Source organism: Equus asinus, chromosome 17, assembly GCF_041296235.1.
Source record: "Equus asinus isolate D_3611 breed Donkey chromosome 17, EquAss-T2T_v2, whole genome shotgun sequence".
Lineage (NCBI taxonomy): Eukaryota > Metazoa > Chordata > Mammalia > Perissodactyla > Equidae > Equus > Equus asinus.
The window spans coordinates 48,733,607-48,751,886 of NC_091806.1; the positions used below are offsets into that span (position 1 = coordinate 48,733,607).

General features: G+C 52.2%; 1 protein-coding gene across 1 annotated transcript; it reads right to left on the minus strand.

Annotated features, from left to right (window-relative positions):
* Positions 1-387: 387 nt before the first annotated feature.
* ASCL2 (achaete-scute family bHLH transcription factor 2) lies at positions 388-4,659 on the minus strand. Its single transcript, XM_014830248.3, has 2 exons — positions 3,726-4,659; positions 388-3,135 (listed from the first exon to the last, which is right to left on the minus strand). The coding sequence occupies exon 1, from the start codon at positions 4,321-4,323 to the stop codon at positions 3,742-3,744; it is 582 nt and encodes a 193-aa protein (XP_014685734.1). The 5' UTR covers positions 4,324-4,659; the 3' UTR covers positions 388-3,135; positions 3,726-3,741.
* Between the last annotated feature and the right edge of the window lie 13,621 nt (positions 4,660-18,280).

Consider the following 18,280-nt stretch of genomic DNA (forward strand, 5'->3'; position numbering starts at 1 on the left):
GTCTTGGGGAGCACTCTGAGGACACTTTGCTACTCAGGGACAGTACATCGTTCTCATCTCGTGACAGTGGGCGCCCCAAGGAGCCCTGCTTTGTTATCCTGTGTTTGTCCCTGTGGCTGATATTTACCCAGTCTCTTCGTCCTGAACATGTCGGAAAAAGAATGCGTCTCCTTAGGCCGTCCACATGGGGGGCTCTGTGACACAGGCCCGGCCCCGATGGAGGCCAGAGCCGAGCACGGACTTCCATGCATCCAGGTCTGCCTTATCTGGACCTCCAGGTCCCACGCCCATTCATTTTTTTTTTTTTTAAGTATACTTTTTAGTGAGGAAGATTGGCCCTGAGCTAACATCTGTTGCCAATCTTCCTCTTTTGTTGTTTCTCCCCAAAGCCCCTGTACATAGCTGTATATCGTCGTTGTAGGCTTCGTAAGTAGGCCAGCGGGCCCACGTGATGCACCTGCTGTCCTGGAGGATTGCCAACCACAGCCCTTGCCCGTCTCACAAACGTCCCCGCTTGGACCATCAGTGATCCGGTCCCGCATAGGTGTCTCCCGACCAGATGCAACTGCAGGAAACAAAAGCCAAACCAGAACCTGACCACGCATCACCTTCTGACCTCCCACCCCAGTCTACGGAAATACAGGGACAGACGCTCGAGAAATAACGCCCAAAGTGGTGCCATCAGCAACACCCAGACGCGGGAGACGCTGCCGAACACACGACCCATTGCTCTAATAAAGAAACGCTTACAAGAGGCTTAAGAGACCCTCTAACAAATTCGATGTGTGGACCTGGGCTGCATCCTAGTTTTATAAAACCAACTGTAAAAAATACTTTGAGACAATCAGAGGGCTGGGCATTTGAAGAAACGGGGGAACTGTCGCTCACTTGTGGCGAGAGTGGGATTGGGGATTCCTTTAGAGGCAGACGCAGAGGATTTATGGGTGAAACAATATGGGGTCTGGGATTTGCTTCAAAACCCTTTGGGGCGGAGGGGAGGGGTGGATGGGGTGTGAGTGGCTGGGTGTCAATAATTGTGGACAATAGTGATGGGGGCTTCTGAGGGCCCTGCGTGTCCATCACTAGCCAACCTTACAATTGGCTCATCCAGACCCTGCTGATGGCTGAGGCCCCATGACCCCCACTAGAACACAGGCTCCATGAGGGCAGGGTTTCCCCTAGGCACACTGATGCATGCTAAGAGCCTGACGGTTCCCAGTACAGAAAAGTTGTCCAGACACCACTTCAGACCTTTTGCATATGTTTGGAATTCTCCATAATAAAAAATGGGAAGCAAAGATGGCAGAACTCACGCTTTGCAGAGCTTCATCAGCCACACGGAGGCCGTGCTCCCTCGGCAGGGAGGGTGGTCCTTTCCTCCCAGCCCCGTTCTCCTGTGTTTTCCTCCCCCAAACTCATCGTGGTCCCACTGTGCCCACCACCACCCATGTCCTGGTGGTTGCAGGCCCCTCCCTGGGGTCAAGGTGAGGAGTCACGGGAGAGCCCAGGTCCTGTGGCTCATTGAGGTCACTGACCCGAGCATGGGTCCCTGGAGAAGGCTGTGGGGTGGCCCTTGCAGGGTGGCCATGCAACGCGCCCCCTTCTGTCCCTTGGACCAGGCAGGTTGGCTCAGCTCTGCAGCCTCAAGCCAGAGCTGTCCTGCTGGCCCCGGCCAGCCAAGTCGCAGCTCCATCAGACCCACCGACCCTGTCACCACGGTCCCCCAGGAGACATCTGCTCTCTGCCAACACCGGCTGCTCCGCCTCCCAGGGTTTCAACGGCTTTGACCCAACCACTCCCTGTGGAAGGAAGGGGTGCCTCCAGCACCCTAAAGCAGCCTGGGGGATCCCTGTCAGCCCCACCCCACCCCTGCAATAAAAGCACTTGGGCACAGTGAGACTTCAAAGCCGCCGAGGCCCGGGTCAAAGGTGGAGCTGAGTGATCTCCCCGAGGCGGCCCTCTGGGCTGGAGGAGTCTGGGGGTGCTTCCTTGTTCCTCTCAAGGGCGGTTCTCACAGTGCCTGCTGTCACCCCCATTTGAAGGTTGAACAACTTGCCAGGTCACCCAGCTGGTGGCGGGCAGTGGAGATCTGAACCCAGGCAGGCTGGACCCCGAGACAGACGGTGGGCTGGTGTCCCCAGGACAGATGGCCTGGGGTCTGGCCCCACCCTGGGCACTTGCCCCAGACCCCCATACTTGTCAGCAGCCTCTGGCCTCAGCTTCCCAGCTACAAAGTAGCCCGGACCTCCCACCAGTCTGCCACCATCTGCTGGAAATCCCCAGCCCCACAAGGTGCCTATGAATCGCTTTGGCATAGTGGCCACCAGGCTGGCCTCCCAGACGTCACATCTTTCTGCCCACCTACAGAGGAGGGGGCTGCGTCCAGGGAGAAGTGCCCACAGGGGGCCAGGCTTGCCAGGTTCAGAGTCTGGGCTGCCACCCTGCCATCCATGCCCTGCCCCCACCCGGGAAATGGGGAGCCCGAGGGTATGGAGAGGGCACCCCAACACCACTGATACACTGGTGTGTATATATATACACTGATTTATTTATAAAGTCCACCTTCCCAAAAACAGGTTTCCCGCCCCGGGTCTCTCGCAAGCCCAGAGGGCTGCCCTGCATCAACCCAGCGCTGAGGGTACGCCCGCCAGGAACCCTGCCCCTCAGGTCCTGCGGGGTCCGATCTTGACCAGGTTAGAAAATTCCAGGTAGTGGGGGTGGAGCGGGGGTAGATAACCTTTATTGTGTCCCAAGTCTAAAGATTCTTTGTACAAAAATAAGTCTTCCTATTGCCAGTGTCCCTGGACAGTTCAAGTGAATGTGTAAAAAATGGATTCTCCGTGACGCCCTCACAAAATCCTCTGCCCGTCAGAAAATCCTCCAAGTGTCGGTGCCCAGCCCCCTTCCACGTGGAAAGCCCGGAGGCGGGAGGGACGGTCGGAACCGCGCGAGGTCAGGCCGCGACCGTTTCCACAGCGGCACCTGGTCAGGCTGGACGGCCGAGGGGGCGTCGGCGGGGTCCCCGGCTCGGTGGCGGCTTGGCCCGCCGGGACGGCGGGGACAGAGGCACGGGCGGGTCCACCGTGCTGGCTCCCAGGTGGTGAGCACGCCTGCCGCTCAGCGTCCAGGGCGCGGCTGCAAGGAGGGAAGGGGGACAGGAACGCGCGTTAGTGCGGGAGCTGGCCCTGCCCCCACCTCCCACAAGCGAAGTCGGCACTTTCGTTTGCTTGGTCGAAGTTGGAGCTTGAGTCTGTGGGTGCCTCGGCTTCGCTCTGCAGCCCGCGCCGGGGCGGGGGGCGGGGCCGGCTCAGCGAGCCACTGTGAGTCAGGGCTCGGCACCCGCCGACTCATTTCTGCCACCCAGGCCGGGAGCACGATTTGCAATGCAAAGTCACCCCGCCTCCAAGCACGCCGATCTGCCTAGGTATCCGCAAGCCTTCGGGGCCTCACCCGCCCGAGGGCACCCCCCACCCCCCCAGCCCCGCTCCCCTTTCGGCGGCGGAGCAGCGAGAGGAAGTGTTGCAATCCAGACAAACACACGCTGGTCTCGCACAGGCTTGAAAAAGTTTGGGGAAAATGAAAAGTGAGCGAAATCGAAGCCATAACCTGGCCCTGAGCTCAGCTCCACTGGCTCTCGGGGGCCCGAGCCGTGGGGCCTGTCCACTTCACCCTGCCTGGCCGCCCTTGCCTCCGACCCTCCCTCTTCTTCGCCGCCCGGTGGTTACCTCGTCAGGCGGGCGCTCAGTAGCCCCCTAACCAGCTGGAGAAGTCAAGCAGCTCGCGCTCCTCGGGGCTCAGCGCACCCTCACAGCCGCTCTCGTCCGACGAGTAGGCGGAGCGCGGGGATCCGGGTACCGAGCTGCCCCCGCGGCCCGGGGACGATGAGGCGCAGGAGGGCGAGGCGGCGGCGGCGGGGGTCCCGCGCGGCCCTCGAGGTGCTGGGGGCCGCGCAGCTGGCGCCAGCAGCCCCCCAGCCAACGCGGCGCGCACCGCATCGTGCTCGGCCAGCAGGCGCTGCAGCGCGCGGATGTATTCCACGGCCGAGCGCAGTGTCTCCACCTTGCTCAGCTTCTTGCTGGCGCCGCCGTGCGGCACGTGCTGCCGCAGGGCCTGGAACCCCAAGTTCACCAGCTTCACGCGGTTGCGCTCGCGCTCGTTGCGCCGCGCCACAGCCGCAGCGCCACCCCCGGTCTCCGCCGCGCCTGGCCGCCGCCGCCGGCTACAGCGCAGCAGCTCTGGGGACACAGGTCGCCGCCGAGTGGCGCAGCCGCCCGAGACGCCAGGCGCGGGGGGCGCGGGCCGGGGCAGCGCGCCGCTGTCCATCGCTCCGGCATTCACTCGCTCGGCAATTCCTCCGAGCTCCGGCTTGCCGCAGGAAAATGCGGGCAGAGGGACGGAGATCGGTGGGTCAACGGTCGAGCCCCAAGGGGGCCTCTGGCACTGCGTGCGCCGCAGAGACTCCCCAGAGTACGCGTCCCAGGTTGTCTGGGGCCCCGGGACAGCAAGGCACTGGAGGCCGAGAAGTGGCGGGCCGTGCGCGCGGGGGAGCGTGGGGCGCTCGTGTCCCGCGCGTGCTGTCGGACGCTCCCCAAGTCTTCCCGGCGCGACTCAGGCGGCTCGTTTTTAAATGTATAGATAACCCTCCTCCGCGCCGCCGCCGCCTCCTTTCTCACGCCCTCCTTCCCTTGCCTCGCCCTCCCGCCACGCTTTGCCCTCCCCCTTGTGCACACAACCTGCAAAGACCAAGCTGTGAGAGCGCCCCCCACCCCGTCCCCCGGGCACAGTCCGCAGGTCCCCGGTGGGCCCCCCACTTCCAGCAGGTGCTCAGTGCGCCTCCCAAGACGCAGTATGCAAGTCCCGTGTGCGCCCTCCACCCCAAACTGCTGTCCCAAGGTCCCCGGTGCACGCTCCACTCCCCCCCCAATCTCTGGGCGCTGTCAGCAGGTCCCCGGTGCGACCTCCGTCGCCCGAGCGCAGTCCACAGGTCCCGGGAGCAATCGTCGGTACCCCCACCCAACCCCGTGCGCAGCCCGCAAGTCCCCCGGGCAGCCAGTCGTTCGCACGCGCAGCGCGCGCCTTGGGGGAAGGGCGTGGCCCCAGCGACGGCACAGGTGTCCGGTAGGCGCGCGAGACCCCCGGGGGCAGCACGCGCCCTGCCACCCGCACCCGCGCCCGGCCCCCCTGCAGCCGAGGGGCGGGGGCCGGGGTCTCAGCCAATCGCGGGCCGCCAGTTCGGCCAATCGCGGCGGGCGCGGCCCCACGCCCGGCCCCTGGGAGGAAGCGCGTACGCCGGGCGCGTGGCTCCTGGGAGCGTCGCTAACAAAGCTGGGCACCCGCTCGGCCCCGCCCGGCCCCGTCCCCAGGTCGGGTGGGCGCGCACCCACGCCCACCTGTTCTTCTGCTCGGCGCCCACTGATGTATTCCTCCACCCGGAATGGGAGAGGGCGACGCAGCTCTTGGGGCAGGGCGGGCCGTGAGCAGTGGTCGAGACAGGGCGAGGGGCGTGGGGACTTCAGGTTCCTGCGGCGCGTTTCCCCCACCCCCAGTGCTCGCCCTCTGCCTGTGGTTTCCGTGCGACCCCGGCCTTGGGGAGCCCTGACGTGAGGGGCCTGGAGATTTGTACCGACCCCTTCGGACCAGGGGCCGTCAGTGCCTCCGCCCCCGCCCCTGCCTCCGCCCCCGCAGCTGCCTCCCTTTACCGCGCTACCTCAAATTTTCCTGCCTTCCTGGTCCCGTTCGCTCTGGCCGCTCACCCGCCGGTTCCTACCCGCTCTCAAGGCCCTCGCTCCTTCTTCAGTGCCACTCCTCCGGCGTCAGCCACCCATCCTCTCGGCTAGGACCTCCCTCTCTCCCCCACCCCGGGAGATGGGCCGGTGGGGGGAGGTCGCTGGAGCAGCAGCCTTGTGCCAGCGCAGGCCTGGGCTCCAGTGGAGGTGGGACGTCAAGAGAGTTTCTCCCTGATCCTTGGAAATTTCGGGGTCTGAGGGAGCAGTGACTGCGGAAGTGTTCAGAATGCACCGTTAATGGGAGGATTTTGTCCTGCCCCAAGGCCAGGAGCACCAGCCAAGTGGCCTTGGGCCCTCAAAGGCCATAGCCCGTCAGGTTTTCCCAAAGGTGGCCAGACCCTCCTGGGCCAGGACCTCTGGGAACGGAGTGGTGCGGTGGCCGGTGCTGCCTGGAGCTGCCTTCCGTTCTGGCTGGGGGGAGGTCTTAGGGCCCCTTCCCAGGGAGCCCACAGGGCAGAAGGAACGTGGGTACTGCCTGCCTTGTGGTGCCCACCAGCTCTCCTCACCCTGCGGGACTCTCCTGGCACGTTGGCTTGGCCTTCCCGCTTTGGGGAGTGAGCTGGAGGCTGGTACCTGCCTGCAGCCAGGTTGGCGTGGGGCCCTATGTGTCTTAAGAGGAAGCTGACTCAGAGTACCTGGAATGTGTCCACAGTCACACCTCTGGCCACTGGAGCAATCCAGATAGAAATCAGGGCCCTAAGCTTGGATCCTGGTGGCCTGACCTTCTTCCCGGTCCAGGACAGAAGCCCTGGGTCACCTCAGCATCCTCTCCCTGGTCAGAGGCCGCCCCCCCTCCTTCCCTGATGGTCTGCCTGCCCTCCCTGCCCTGGCCATGTCAAGGATACAGGAAGAATCCCGGAGTCCTGCAAAGGGGCCTTGACAATCCTTGCCTGGCCGCCTGCTCAGCCTCTGGGGCCTGCAGACCCTCAGTTATCTGTTGCCACAGAACAGACTACCCAGGTTCTACTGCCTTTGATGATGGTTTATTATTTCTCGGGATTCCCTGTGTTGGTGCACGCATGGTGCCTCTGCTGGGTTGGCCTGGCTTGCTCTTGCAGCTGCGTTCAGCTAGGGGGACAGCTGGACGGCCAGGTAGCTGGGTCTGGCTCTCCATGTGGTCCTCATCCTGCACTTCTTCACAGCTGTCTTATTTGACTCAGCATAGTGTCCTCAAAGTTTATCTACGTTGTAGCATGTGTCAGCATTTCCCTCTTTTCTAAGGCTGAATGCTCCGTTGTACGTACAGTCGTGAGCTACGTAATTACATTTCCGTCAGTGGCAGACCGCATACACAACAGCGGTCTCATAAAATTAGGACCTTATAGCCGAGGTGCGTGGCGGGCTATACCATCTAGGTTTGTGTGAGTGCGCTCTGTGATGTCCACGCAATGATGCAATTGCCTAACGATGCATTTCTCAGAATGTGTCCCCATCGTTCAACAACGCATGAGTGCACCACATGTTGTGTATCCATTCATCCATCAATGGATGCTTGGGTCGCTTCCACCTTTTGGCTGTTGTGAAGAACGCTGCTGTGAATATGGATGTACAAGTATCTGTGTGAGTCCTTGCTTTCACTTCCTTTGGGGGTATACCCGAGAGTGGGATCGGTGTGTCATAGGATAATTCTATTTTTAATTTTTTGAGGAACCTCCCTACTGTTTTCCTCAGTGGCTGCACCATTTTACATTCCAGAGATGCACAAGGCTTCCAGTTTCTCCACATCCTCACCAACATTTGTCATTTTCTGTTTTTTTAATAATGGTTTTCTTTATCCAGGGGAAGGTTCGCCCTAAGCTAACATTTTTTATTTAAAATGTTTTTTATTTCTCCTCCCCTGCCCCCACCAAGTTCTTCTGGTTCTTCTCTGTGGGCTGCCGCCACAGCATGGCCACTGACAGACGAGTGTTTGTGGTTCCGTGCCCGGGAACCGAACCTGGGCCACGGAAGCCGAGTGTGTCAAACTTTAACCACTAGGCCATCAGGGCTGGCTCTATACTAGTTTTTTTGATAATATCTAGTGAGTGTGGATTTTAGTTTTTTTAACCACTTATAAATGTGACCAGCATTCTCAGCTTGAGGGCAGCGCAAAAGCAGACAATGGGCCCCATTTGGCCACGGTTTGCTGACCCACTGCTCTGGATGACTGGCATGACCACGTGACACGTGGACCACACCACGGTCATCCCACAGGCTTCTCAGATTCAAGTCCCTGCAGGCTGAACCGTCCTTCTTTTCCTTAAGCACACTCCTCCACGTAGGCCCTTCTCAGAGGAGGACCCCCCAACCCCCCAGCCACTGCACCCTCCCTCTCCTTCATCCACATGTGTCGACAGCCATATCACCATCGTGCCCTGAGATGCAGCTTGTGCCTCCGCCCGGGTCTCCTGGTCTCCTGGTTCGGTCTCTGCCTCCTCCTGTCTGTGCGCCGCCTGGAAACGGGAGGGACCTGACGAGGCGAGTCGGGTCGTGCCTCAGGATCAAGGCTGAGCTCCTTTGCCCACTGGTGCTCCCCCCCATCCCCCACCCCGCTGGCCTCCTCTTCAGTTTTAACATCACCTCACCTCTCACCTGGAAGCCTGCCCTGACTCCTCCACCCCCTCTCCTTCACACAGCTTGTCACTCGTCACACCAAATTGGGACTGCCTGAGTTCTCTGTCCTGACGGCTCCGCGAACGTGGACGCGAATCCTTCTCTCCCTCTACGCCTGAGGGACACCACCCGTGCCCAGTGCGTGACAGTGCTTTGCCAAGTGGGGCTCATGTCCTGCACAGAGCATCTGGAGAAGTCCGCCCTGAACCAGCCGTTGATGGGAGCGGCGAGAGCCCACAGCATCCAGGCACAGCTCCGCTGCTGACCCTGAGAGGTCCCAGCAGCCCAGCTTCCTGCTGCCCACTGGGAGCATGGCAGCCCCTGCTCCAGGGCTGACCGAGACTGAGCGCTTGTCAACTCTGAAATCACCATGGGCTCCATGGGACCAAGGTGTGGCACCCTGCAAGCTTGGGGTACCCTGGGGAGACACAAGCTCTGGAACTAGCTCTTCTGAGAGGTTCTGGGCCCCCTCCTCAAAGCAATGGGGTTGTGTCTGGACCCTCTTGGGCCTCCCCCTTGGCGATATTGGACCAGGCCTTTCTGGGAGTAGCCGTGGAGGCCTGAGTGAGCTCCATGGCCCAGGCAAGGGCCGGTGGGGCGGGCTGCTGGCCGGCTTGGGCTGGGCTCCTCACTCTATCCGCACACAGCCTGAGCCCACTGCCCGGCTCCGTCTCTGCCCCCTCCAGGGGCTCTGCCCTTCATCACTGGCTTCCTGATTCGTTCTCTGGGTCAGGTCGTGAGTTGGGAGTCTGGGAGTCCAGCTGGGCCAAGCTGGCACCTTCTTCCAACACACAGATGGTGCTGTAGTCCTTGTGCGTGAGTCGCTTCCATCTGTTTAGGTCACTCAGGAGCCAAGAGCCTTCTGGAATCCAGCTGCAGGGGGAACAGGAGCCTTGGGGAATGAAGGGCATCCAGAAGCTTCAGATTCACTGACATGCTAGTCGGGGTCATCCAGAGAAGCTGAGCAATACACAGAAAGAGATTTATCTTGCGAGGTTGGCTCATGGCATTATGGAGGATGGGAGTCCCATGATCTGGTGCCTGTGAACTGGAGATCCAGCAAAGCCACTGGTGTAATTCAGTCCCGGTCTAAAGGCCCAAGAGCCAGGAGGGCCAAGGACGGAGGATGGATGTCCCAGCTCAAGCAATCAGGCAGGAAAAGGGGCGAATTCATCCTTCTTCTGCCTTTTGCTCATCCAGGCCCTCAGTGGACTGGATGATGCCCACCCACACTGGGGAGGGCCGTCTGCTTTACTGACCCACCAATTCCAACGGGAATCTCATCCAGAAACCCCCTCACAGACACGCCCAGAGCAAGGTCTAATCTGGGGATCCTGAGCCCCGTCACATTGACACGTAAAATTAGCCGTCATAACTGAGAGGACACATTCAAAAACTGCTCTGGAGAGAGGAACGTGGCGTCCCCTCTGGGCGTGGGGTGCCAAGTGCATGACACTTTCCACCTCCAGGGGTACAAGGTCTGCCAGGGGAGCGTGTGTTGGGAGGGCTGCAGCCCACCTAGAGTAGCACCACCCAGGAGAAATAGAATATGAACCTCATACGCAACTTTGAATTATCTAATAGCCACATTAAAAAAACTAAGGAAAATGAATTTTAGTGGTGTATCCAAAGTAAATGCATTTCAACATGTAATCAACATAGAAAATTATTTTTTTCCCTTCTTCTTCTCCCCAAAGCCCCCCAGTACATAGTTGTATATTCTAGTTGTAGATCCTTCTAGTTCTGCTGTGTGGGACGCCACCTCAGCATGGCTTGATGAGCAGCACTAGGGCCAGGCCCAGGATCCGAACCGGTGAAATCCTGGGCTGCCGAAGCAGAGTTCACGAACTTAACCACTCGGTCATAGAGCCGGCCCCTGAAAATGTATTAATGAGATAGCTCACATTTTCTTTTCATGCTAAGTTTTCGAAATCAGATGTGCGTTTTTATACTTACAGTGCGTTTCAGTTCAGACTGGCCACATTTCCAGTGCTAAATAGCCACATGTGGCTGGTGGCTACCGTACTGGACTAAGTGAGCATTGGGCCCATTGTAATGCTATCTTTTCTAGTCTGTATTTGATGCTTTGACATCTTGGGGCTTTGCTGACCCTGGAGAGACTGCCCTTTCCAGGGATAGCCAATTCCTAGAGATCACAAAGGACTGGCCTGCCAGCACACCCTTCATGTGCAAACCAGCCACTCCAGAGCCTGCGCCCCCACTGCCTCCTCCATGAGAGTCTCATACTCAGGACCATTGTCGCCTGCCCTAATCAGCCCATGGCCAGCTACCAGACAACGAGGGGCAGCCCCAATGCCCTGAATTCACTGAAATTATTCAAACTAGCCAGCCTAAGCCTGCTTGCCCCGCCTCATCATTTCCTTCCCACAGAAACCACAATTAAGGCTCTTGCCCACGTTTCCCCCTCACTCCCTCTGCCTCCTGCTCAACCCAGGTGCTTCCCCATGTGGCCCTGCATGGCATTACCTGCCCCCTCTCTTGGGAACAGTGAGTGACAAACCATCTTTTCAATGGCAGCCATCTCCTGATCGGTGGCCTGGCCATACCTGAATAATAATAAAACCTACATTTTCAAACGCCCATTGCTCGTGTGGCAGACCGGTACACTGAGTCTGGAAAGAGGAAGTGACTTGCCAAAGGCTGGCCAGCAAGTGAGAGGAGAGGATCAGCCAGCCTGTAGCTGAATTCCATTGATTCTGCCTCCTCCTCATCGCTCCATCTGGGCCCCTCGTGAGCCCGGGCGCTGAGTCAGGCTCCTGGGGCTGTGACCCTGAGGGCTCGTCAAGCCCACTGGGACAGCAGTCACCCCAGCCCACTGGCAGGGGAGAGGCCGCCCCTCCACCAAGTCCGTCTTGTGCCCTACGAACAGAAAGTGAGCGTGTATTAGACCATGAAGAAATTGCAACGCCTTCAAGACAGGACAGCTCCTCCAGGCCAAACTTTCTAACCACGAGGCAATAAAACTAGAAAGAAAACATCACAAGGTCAGTCACTAGCAGGGCAACTGCGAGAGAAGAGAGCAGTCCTCTGAACAGCTCTCAGGATAAAGAACAGCAAGCCCAGGCTTTTTGAAAACGAACAGCCATGAGAACAATCCCCGTGAAAAATCCTAACCCCAAACAATTTTATGGCTTTCGGTGGACTCCTTAGAAAATGAGAGAGATTGAACAAAGCGTTCAACTCAGGAACGTTGGGAAAAGAAAATCCAAAATAAATGGAAAAGAAGGAAGAAGGGCTAACTACTGGTGATGAGGGAAGAAATGAACAAGGCAGAAAATAGCCGATAAAACGAAAAACTAATGTTTTTCCAAGACCAACAAAATAGGCAAATCTAATCAAGATGGAAGAAAAGAGACATTTTTTAAAATAACAGAAATATGAAAGATGTCCTAAGTACAAATATGAAAAAGGTTAAAAGTTAAAGAATGAAGGCTCCATTTCTGACCAAGATGGAGTGATAAGAGCTGATTTTACTCTCTCCCTCTCCCCAAACGGTCAAAAAAAAAAAGAGGACCAAATTCAGGAAACAATGGTTTTCAAGACACTGGACAGCAGGCAGCAAAGCACAGAGGGCTATCAAGAGATGGGAAACGTATGGCGGGGGGGAGCTGCAGCTGCCCTATTACTGCCCTGAGACAATTTCCAGGCCGTGGTGCAGAAGGAGGTGCCCTGGCGGAGCCTGGCGCAGCTTTGGTTGCAGAGGCAGAGCTCGGACCCGAGGAGGCTGGAGAAGCAGGAGTCCTCAGGGCAGATTCTGGAGAGGACAGAGCTATACAGAGGGGGAAATCCCAGAGATGTGCAGAAATCTCCCTTTGAGTCCCCAGCAGAGGACGGATCAGGGCACACAAGTGAGGAAAATACCAGAGATGGGGAAAGAATTTCCCTCAAGCGTTAGAGGATGGTGCCCCACTCTCCCTTAGGCTGGGAACAAGGCTGACTGACCAGCCAGCATGGGAAACACATGACTCATGAGGCACAGGACAGGGTCCATGGTAGGCTCCTGCTTTGCTAGTTGGGGGGGCAATTTTCCCTAGACTGAACACTGCCCCCGTCCTGCCTGACCCGGGGGCACCCAAGTGTTCCCAAGTAACTCAACGATGTCCCAGGACAAAGCTGAGAGATAGAAAAACACGACTATCTAGCACCTAAAAAGATAAAAGCTATGGTATCTGATATCAGATCACAAATGCCGAGCATGAAAAGAGCAGGAAAATCTGACACATAATGAGGAGATTGATAAATAAATAAATATCCAAAATTGACAAAGATGTTAACAAGGACAAACTCATTAATAGACCAAGATACTAAAACAGTTATTGTTACTATATTCGGTAAGTTGAAAAAGTATGTAGAGACATGGAAGATATTAAAAAAGATCCAGGGGCTGGTCCCGTGGCCAAGTGGTTAAGTTCACGTGCTCCATGTCGGTGGCCCAGGGTTTCACTCCTTTGGATCCTGGGCATGGCACTGCTTGTCTGGCCATGCTGAGGCAACATACCACATGCCACTGCTAGAAGGACCCACAACTAAAATATACAACTATGTACTGGGGGAATTTGGGGAGAAAAATTTTTTAAAAAGGCAACAGTTGTTAGCTCAGGTGCCAATCTTTAAAAAAAAATTTTTTTTAAAGATCCAAATTGAATTTCTACAATATCTGAGATGAAAAATACACTGGGTTGGGTTAATGGCAAATTAGATGATGCAAAAGAAAAAAGTAATGAACTTGAAGATGTTGCAGCAGGTGGTATCTAAAATTAAGCAGAGAGAAAAGAGAATTGTTTAGGCCTAAAAAGAGCCTCAGTGAGCCTTGGACAACTTCTCGTGGTCTCACACACGTGTAACTGGATTTCCTGAATGAAAGGAGAGAAAAGAGGAGACAGAAAAAGTGTTTGAAGAAAAAAGGGCTGAAATTTTTCCAAATTTGATGAAAATCATAAACCCACAGATCCAAGAAGCTCAACAAACCCCAAAAACAAGGACCGTGAAGAAAACAACACCAAGATGCAGCTTAATCAAACGGTTCAAAACTAGCAGTAAAGAAAAAAGATCTTAAAAGCAGCCAGAGAAAAAACTTACACTACATACGTACAGAGAAATAAGGTCTGTACAAGGGAATAAAAATGAGGATAATACAGATTTCTCACTGGGAACAATGCAGGGAGAAGATCGTGGAGCAGCATCTTTAAAGTACTGGGGGGACAAAAACATGTCAACCTAGGGTACTATACCTACTGAAAATATCCTGCAAAAGTTCAGCTGAAATAGAGACCTTTTTTCAGATATTCAAGAGCTGAGAGTGTTTGTCACCAGCAGATCAGTGCTACAAAAAATAGTAAAGTCCGTCAGCCAGAAGGAAAATTATGTGAGATGGAATTATGGATGTACACAAAGGACGGAAGGGCCCCAGAAAGGGTAACTATATGAGTAAACACGTGAAAATTTTGTTACTTTTTAAATATTTTGAAAAGATAAGTAATGGTTTAAACAAAAAAAGTAACTGCTTGGTGTGGAGTTGACAGCATATGTAACAGCAAATTGCGTGAGCACAGTAGCACACAGGCCAGGAGGGAGCACTGTTGTAAAGTTCTGCTACTATGTGTGAAATCGTGTATCACTTGAGGGTAGACTCTGATAAGTTAAAGACGTAAACTACAAACCACAAGCAAATACTAAAATAAGAAAACAATGGGTTACAGTTAATAAGCCAGGAAGGAACCAAGAAAATCACTAAAAAGTTATTCAGTTAATTTTTGCAGAAAACAGAAAAAGAGAGAAAAAGGAGCAAAGAACAGATGGGACAAATAGAGAACAAATAACAAGATGATAGACCTAACTAAACCAATAACACATTAACTGCAAATGGTCTAAACATCCCAATTAAAAGGCAGATGGGATAAAAAAGCAAGATCCAACTCTTGCTGCCCTCAAGAAACACATTTCAAATACAAAGATACAAATATGTTAAAAGTAAGACAATGCTTGGTAGGCAGCTGCAGGTGATCACACCTACAGCTAGGACTAGGGTGGGGTGAATGAGGTACTTGCCTCAGTCACGAAATTGAAGGAAGCACCCAAAAAACTCAGCGATCAAGATAAATAATATCTTAATGCAATATTTTGCATTAATTAAAATACAAATTCATGCAAAAAAAAATTCTATGAAGATCAAAATACCAAAGTTTTCAATAAAGACAGGATTAGTAACAGTACCACGCCATGCCAAGCCCTATTGCAGCCTGAGGCAACACTGTGGGAATCCTTAATCCAGAGGCGCCCAGCTAACCTGTGCCCAGCTGAGATAAAAAATATTTGGGCTGGCCCGGTAGTGTAGCAGTTAAGTTTGTGAGCTCTGCTTTGGTGGCCTGGGGTTCTCGGGTTTGGATCCCTGGTGTGGACCTATACACTGTTCATCAAGCCATGCTGTGGCGGCACCCTGCATACAAAACAGAGGAAGATTGGCATAGATGTTAGCTCAGGGACAATCTTCCTCACCAAAAAAAGAAAAGAAAGGAAGGAAGGAAGGAAGGGAGGAGGGAAAGAAAAGAAAGGAAAGAAAGAAGGAAGGAAGGAAAGAAAGGAAGAAAGAAAGAAAGAAAGAAAGAAAGAAAGAAAGAAAGAAAGAAAGAAACGTTTATTGTTTTCAGACACTAAGTTTTGGTGTGTTTGTTAAGCAGCAATAAATAATTAGTACAGATTACAGAAGATATTCTGTGTCAAAACTAATCAAAAGAAACCTGGAGTCACATACGTCAAGAAAAAAGAAAGATCTCAAATAAACAATCAAACATCAAATCTTAAGGAACTAGAAAAAGAAGAACCAGTGAAGACCAAAGTTAGCAGAAGGAAGGAAATAATCAAGCAGAAATAAATGACATAGAGACTAGGACAAAAATAGAAAAGATTAACAAAACTAAGAGCTGGGTTTTATTAAGATAAAAAAAAAATTGACAAACCTTTAACTAGACTAGCCAAGAAAAAAAAGAGACAGGACTCAAATAAATAAAATTATAAATGAAAGAGGAGATATTACAACTGATACTACAGAAATACACAGGATCATAAGAGACTACTATGAACGATTATATGCCCCCCAAATTGGATAACCTGGAAGAAATGCATAAATTCCTAGAAACATACAACCTACCAAGAATCATGAAGAAGCAGAAAATCTGAACAAACCTATAACAAGTAAGGAGGTTGAATCAGTGATCAAAATACTCCCAACAAAGAAAAGCCCAGGACCAGGTAGTTTCATTGGTGAATTCTATCAACCGTTTAAAGAAAAACTAATGCTGGTCCTTTTCAAATTCTTCCAAAAACTTGAAGACGAGGGAGCACTCCCAAACTCATTTTATGAGGCCAGCATTACCCTGCTACCAAAGCCAGAAAAGGACACCACAAGAAAAGAAAACTACAGGCCAATATCCCTGAGGTTGTACTGGCAAAATACTAGCAAACAGAATTTAACAGCACATTAAAAGGGTCTTGTGCCATGATCAAGCAACATTCATCCCTGGGTTGCAAGAGTAGTTCAACATACACAAATCAATAAATATAATATGTTACATTAATAGAATGAAAGATTAAAAAAAATATGATCATCTCAGTAGATACAGAAAAAGAAGTTGACAAAATTTAACATCCTTTCATGATAAAAACTCTCAACAATGTGGGTAAAGAAGGAATATACCTCAACATAATAAAGACCATATATGACAAGCCCACAGCCAACATCATACTCAACGGTGAAAGGCTGAAAGCTTTTCCTCTAAGATCAGGAACAAGACAAACGTGCCCGCTCTCACCGTTCCTATTCAACATAGTTCTAGAGGTCCTAGCCAGAGCAATCAAGCAAGAAAAAGAAATAAAAGACATCTAAATCAGAAAGGAAGAAGTGAAATTGTCTCTTTGTTGAAGACGATGTGATTTTACATATGGAAAACTCTAAAGACTTCACCAAAAAACTGTTCGAACTGATAAACAAATCCAGTAAAGTTGCAGGGTACGATATCAACATGCAAAATTGAGTTGGGTTTGTTTATGCTGACAGTGAACTATTTGAAAGGGAAATAAAGAGGATAATCCCACCTACAATAGCCCAAAAGCAACAAAATAATTAGAAATAAATGTTACCAAAGAGGTGAAAGATCTGTACACTGAAAACTATAAGACATTGCTGAAAGAAATTGAAGAAGACAGAAACGAATGGAAAGACATCCGAGTTCATGGATCAGAAGAATTAATATTGTTAAAATATCCGTACTATTGAAAACCATCTATAGATTCAATGCAATCCCTATCAAAATTCCAGGGACATTTTTTTATTGAAATAGGAAAACCTATCGTATGGAACCACAAAAGACCACAAATAGCTAAAGCAATCTTGAGATAGAAGAACAAAGCTGAAGGCATTAAACTTCCTGATTTCAAACTATACCACAAAGCTCTAGTAATCAAAACAGCATGGTACTAGCATAAAACCAGATACATAGACCAAAGGAACAGAATCGAAAGCCCCAAATAAACCAATGCAAATACGGTTACCTAATATTCGACAAGAGAGTCAAGAATACTCAATGGGGAAAAGATAGTCTCTTCAATCAGTGGTGTTGGGGAAACTGGATGTTCACATGAATAGAATAAAACTGAATCTTTATCTTAAATCACTCCCAAATTTAACTCAAAATGGATTAAGGGCTTAAATGTAAGACCTGAAAACATAAAACTCCTAGAAGAAAACACAGGGGGAAGTCTCCCTGACGTCAGTCTTGGCAATGAATTTTTGGATTTGACACCAAAAGCATAAGCAACAAAAGCAAAAATAAACAAGGGGGACTACATGAAACTAAAAAGCTTCTGCACAGCGGAGGAAACCATCAAGAAAATTAAAAGGCAACCTATAGAATGGGAGAAAGTATTTGCGAACCATTTATCTGATAACGGTTAATCTCCAAAATATATAAGGAACTCATACAGCTCAATGGCAAAAAACAGAGGCCAGCCTGGTGGCGTAGCGGTTAAGTTCACGCACTCCGCTTCAGCGGCCCGGGGTTCACCAGTTTGGATCCTGGGCGTGAACCTAGCACCGCTCACCAAGCCATGCTGTGGCGGCGTCCCACATGGAAGACCTGGAAGAACTTACAACTAAAATACACACCGATGTACTGGGGCTTTGGGGAGAAAAAAAAAAAAAAAAAGGAGGAAGATTGGCAGCAGATGTTAGCTCAGGGCCAATGTTAAAAAAAAAAAAGAAAAGCAAAAAGCAAATAATCTGATGAAAAAATGGGCAGACGACCTGAATAAGCATTTTCCCAAAGAAGACACACAGAGGGACGACAGGTCCATAAAAAGGTGCTCAACATCGTTAATCATCAGGAAAATGCAAATCAAAACCACGATGAGATATCGCTTCACACCACCGGGCCGGCCCCTGAAAGTCATGATTTTTAATATAGAGAGCTTGATATGCAAAGAACTAGATATAGATGTGAGTGTGCATGTGTGTATATATTACTAGTTCTCAGCTGAAGGACCTGGAAAAGTCGATGCCAAATAGCAGTGAGTATCCCAGGGCCCAGATCTTGGCTTCTAAATACCTTGGAGCAATGGCTGGTTCCAGGACTGGGGAAGGGAAATGATAAGATGAACCTGTAACATCTTATGGAGTCAGAAATTAAGCAAGCTGCTCAAAAAATGATGAGGATTTATCAAAGTGACACAGGAGTTGGCTTGAAGGGGCTCCTCCCAGCCATATCTGGGACAATTTTAGCATCAAAACAAATAATGATATGGGGCTGTCCCAGTGGCACAGAGGTTAAGTGCGCACATTCCGCTTCAGCGGGCCGGGGTTTGCCAGTTCAGATCCTGGGTGCGAACAT